A 4,147-nucleotide genomic window follows, 5' to 3' on the forward strand; every position below is an offset into this window, starting at 1 on the left:
AGACACAGGAACTAAACAGTTACTTCTGCAGGGAATTGATCTATAGAGCTGAACAGCTCTGATGCTCCCTCCACTGACACCCAGACCAGACCCTCCAACAGCCTTTGACACAGCAGCAGCATCTGCAGCCACTGCAAGAGAACATGAAACACCAGGAACTGTGCTCAGGAGCTGCATGTTTTAACGTTCACAACATGTTGCCCTGGAACACGGGTCATTTACAATTGGCTTCAAGCAGTTAGAGCCAATCCCACCTCCTTTGAATCACGAGTACTAATTTCTCCTATCTTTTGACAGCCATCTTTGGGAATAAGAGATAGATATCTTTGGATTATCTTAGTATTGGAGTCATATTCCTCACTTCTTGTTCACTGCCTTCACATGCAAGTAATCCAGAACATTCTGCAGTGTTCAGAGAATGAGATGCTGTGCCTGAGCTAATGGCTCTGCATTTGGCCATCATGATGATCTCCAGGAATTGAAAAAAAGAAAAAAAAAAAAAAAAAAAAAAAAAAAGTTTTCTTAGAACTGTGCTGCAGAATTAAGAAAACATTTATTTCCATTTGCAGATATATTTTTTTCAGAGCTCTGTGAAATACTGTGATATTCACAGTAATTTTTCTGTGATTCATGCAAGACCCAAGTTACGTAAAAATTTTATGCTCCAAAGAACTGCAGCTGGCTGACTGGAGCTGTGTATTTAGAGACTATCCCGAGAACCAAGACTCCTCTGCTGACTGAAACCTAAACAGAGTCTGAATATATCTGCATCTTCCTTTTCAGATGAGGTGACTGTATCGGGCTAAGAAGAAAGCTGGAAACATCCTACCACAATGGGCACAGAGGGGCTCTGTAAGACCCCCAGTGCACTGGGCTTCTAACAGGCAGTGAGAGCATGTGGGATGCTCAGGACACAGAACAAGTTTTTATACCAGTGTCCCTGCAGCTTTTTTCTTTGCCTGCTCTTGGGGAGAGGCTAGCACGTTCTCCAGATCAATAATTGGCTCTTCCATGATTGGTTTTCCCTCCTTCTGCCACTGTGCAAGGATCATGGCTCGGAGCAGTGGTGGGTATGGCAGGAACCGAACAGTCTCCTCAGGTACAGGGGTGAATTTCTTGAAGGCCTCCTCCTCGTGTTTGGGCACCATACGCCAGTCATGGTACATGACTTTGTCAATCTCCCTCACTTCCTCTTCGGTTTTGCCTGGGAAAAGATGATGGAGACCAGTGTTTTACACCATCACAGTAAACTGCCTCCACACACATCACATATTGACTCTCTGGAACCCAAAATGCTACAACAGGCAAGAGTAAACAGAGTTTTGAAACGGCTGGACAAATTATTCCCTGCTATACTACTGGATCTCACTTTTGTCCTGGAGAATTGAAATAGAAATAGACTAGAAGGACTATAGGCAAGATGTTCCAGCTGTGTGGGTGACTCCCTCTCTTGAAGTTTTCCTTTGTCTCTCTCAAGTTCCATTTCCATGGCTACGGAATAAGAGTAAGTTCTCCCCACACTGAGAAGCTTCCTGGAAAACTAAGAGTTAGAAGTGCTCAACAACTTAAAAACTTTCAAATGAGTACTACTGCAGTAATTCCAGAAAGGGAAAATTGTGTACTTAATATAAAGCAGCTCTAAAAAGGAAAATTGATTTACGCCACTCCAATCATTAATTTAAAATTCCAGTAACACAACTTATTTCCCATTGCAGTTTTGCATTTTTAGTGACAATTTTAATTGGAATATCCTCATGCTCATACTGTCTTGCTTTGAAAGTCTCAGAATAATCCGTCAGCTCATCTAATACACTTTTAGTGCTGCTGCTCCCCAAGGTCATCCTGCACTGGCTCTCCCACTGCATTCCTTGGAAAAACATTCCTTAGGGGCTAGATCCCAGCTTTTGAAAAGCGGGGAACTTCTCTTCCCATTGGAAGATCTGAGAAAAACAAATTTCGCAGGCAGGGAGCCCGCTGTTTCCCTGCCAACCTCATGCACCCCGTGCTCTCTAGCCCTGCCCCCATGTGTGGGAAAACGAGCCCGTTTTACCTCTGAAGGTCAGGTAGCCCCAGGCTCTTCCATGGTCCATGTTCTGCAAAGAAAAGAGGAACCTATTGAGGGTGGGTCGCGGCGGGACGGTGGGCGGGAGCTCCGCAGGGCGCGGCGGGGCGGCGAGCGTGAGGGGGCAGGTACCTCGGCCATGTAGTCCGCCTTCACCTTGGTGATGACCCAGTAGCAGGGCTCGTCGTGCGTCCACAGCCAGGACTTGCGGGTGACGGTGCGGCCCACGCCGAAGCGCGGCAGGCGGCAGAGCAGCTCGAACAGCCGGTTCTCGTTCCGCACGTCCTCCCAGGCCCGCACGGGCAGCCGTTTCTGCGTCAGCGGCCGGCGCATGGTCTCGCAGTCCACAGCGAAGCGCTGAGAATCCCGCGTCCGATCCTTCAGCGCCCGATACTCGCGGATCTTCTTGGCCATGGCGGCGATGGGCCGGTGCAGTTTCTTGCGGGCCATGGCAGCGGCCGAGAGCGCGCAGCCCAGCAGAAGCGAGCGCCGCACCGGCACACACCGCTCCCGCTTCTCCCGGAAGCCGTGCCGGGCCCCGCGGAAGTCGCCCCGCCCGTCGTCACGGGCAGCCGCCGCGTTCCGCGTGGCGCAGCCGCCCGCGGTAGGTGCTCTCGGGTTGCTGCCCGCAGAGCGAATGGCGTGCCGCGACCCCTCATTGTGGTGCGGACCCGCCGGTGCCAGCAGGCCGCGCGCGGCTTGACGGTTCTGTGTGCTGGGCGGCTCTCGGGGGAGCCGGGCTTGGTTGTTAAGATGCATCTGAACAGTGTCTGGTTTTGAAAAATCTGAGTAGATTCAGCTGTGCCAGGGAACGTTCAAAGCCTGAGTAAACCAGATTTTAGGAAGACTAAAGCAAAAGGTATGGCTCAGGTCTTCATTCAGGCTGGGCCACGAGCAGCAGCCGGGTCATGGAACTCCGTACCGGGATGTGACAAATTGCTCTGAGCTGCTCCAGCCGTGGAATGCCAGCACAGTGAGAATACACTTTTAACGAGTAGGCTTTAAGCAGAAACTGTATAGGTCAGCCCCTGGATTTCGGCTATAGACTGGTAAATTATATCTGACAGAAGAGCTTTATGTTTTTTTCTTTGAAATCCATATCTTAAAGGAAGTGCAGCAATTCCAGCATTGCTGCAAAGTCCTATATTGAAGGCAGTCAGGATCGTGAGTGGGTTTTTCCAGCAGCCAAGATCAGTGTGTGAGGAGAAAGGGGTGTGTTCTGTTCATGTGTGCTACACACAAAAAAGTAAACCACACATTAAAAAGGTTGACAATGGCCTTAAGATAAATATGGTGCATCTCTTGAAAAAAGACGGGTATAGGAGTAAGCAGGAGGCACCTCTCTGAGTTAAGAAACACTAGTTTAGAATAGAATACTTAATCTCAATCCACCCAATTTTGGCGGAAATAGGAGAGCAGTTAAACCACTTATTACAGGGTACAGAGTTGGGAGCTTATACCCAGGATCACAAGGATCACGCTCGTGTACGTTCAAGGCACCTAGACATCAGTTTCTGTGAGTCCACAGAGCAGAAGAGGTGACAAGAATGCTTGAAAAAATGTGAAATTGGCTTTGTTAGAAATGAAAGGTATCACCACATGCTGCAAGTCACCAGGGAAAACGATGGAGCTGCACAACAGCCGATCACATACGGCGTGTCCTCCTGCCCGGGAGAACGAGCGCAAATCCAAAGCCACCCCTTCCTGGTGTGGCCCGCGGGGCTAGCGGGGAATACGTATGCAGTTCTAGGGCAGCGAGCAACAGCAGCAGAGGAGCTCTTCAGTTACTGTTTCTTAAGGGGAATTGATCAACGGAACCGCTGTTAATTCGGGGGTGCTGCAGTGCTATTCGCTGCCCCGGCACAAACACCGGCCCCGCCAGAGGCGGCAGCCACCACCAGAGTGGCTCAGCAGAGTAACACCGCACCACGGGTGGCCACCGGCACGTCCCACGATGCGCTCCACACCGAGCTCCAGCGCAACACCCCCTTCGAGCCCACGTCGGGCGGGTAGGCCCGGGAGTCCGACAGAGGGGCCCGATGAGCCCGGCCCCGGCCCGCGCGCCAATGGGAGCCGCCGCCGTCA

At 50.9% G+C, this 4,147-nt stretch overlaps 1 protein-coding gene across 1 annotated transcript; it reads right to left on the bottom strand.

Annotated features, from left to right (window-relative positions):
- Window positions 1-534: 534 nt before the first annotated feature.
- On the bottom strand, window positions 535-3,417 carry MRPS34 (mitochondrial ribosomal protein S34). Its single transcript, XM_066330391.1, has 3 exons — window positions 2,195-3,417; window positions 2,051-2,093; window positions 535-1,204 (listed from the first exon to the last, which is right to left on the bottom strand). Exons 1-3 carry the CDS (start codon window positions 2,819-2,821, stop codon window positions 927-929), a joined length of 948 nt encoding a protein of 315 aa, XP_066186488.1. The 5' UTR covers window positions 2,822-3,417; the 3' UTR covers window positions 535-926.
- Between the last annotated feature and the right edge of the window lie 730 nt (window positions 3,418-4,147).

This window comes from Sylvia atricapilla, chromosome 15 (genome assembly GCF_009819655.1).
Source record: "Sylvia atricapilla isolate bSylAtr1 chromosome 15, bSylAtr1.pri, whole genome shotgun sequence".
Taxonomy (NCBI): Eukaryota; Metazoa; Chordata; class Aves; order Passeriformes; family Sylviidae; genus Sylvia; species Sylvia atricapilla.

Bases quoted from the DNA above. Each gene is read 5' to 3' on its own strand.
- MRPS34 (XM_066330391.1), bottom strand. From the start codon at position 2,821: ATGCATCTTAACAACCAAGCCCGGCTCCCCCGAGAGCCGCCCAGCACA. The intron at 2,094-2,194 runs GTACCTGCCCCC...TTTTCTTTGCAG, and splicing joins AGGCGGACTACATGGCCGAG to AACATGGACCATGGAAGAGC. The intron at 1,205-2,050 runs GTAAAACGGGCT...ATCTTTTCCCAG, and splicing joins GGGCTACCTGACCTTCAGAG to GCAAAACCGAAGAGGAAGTG.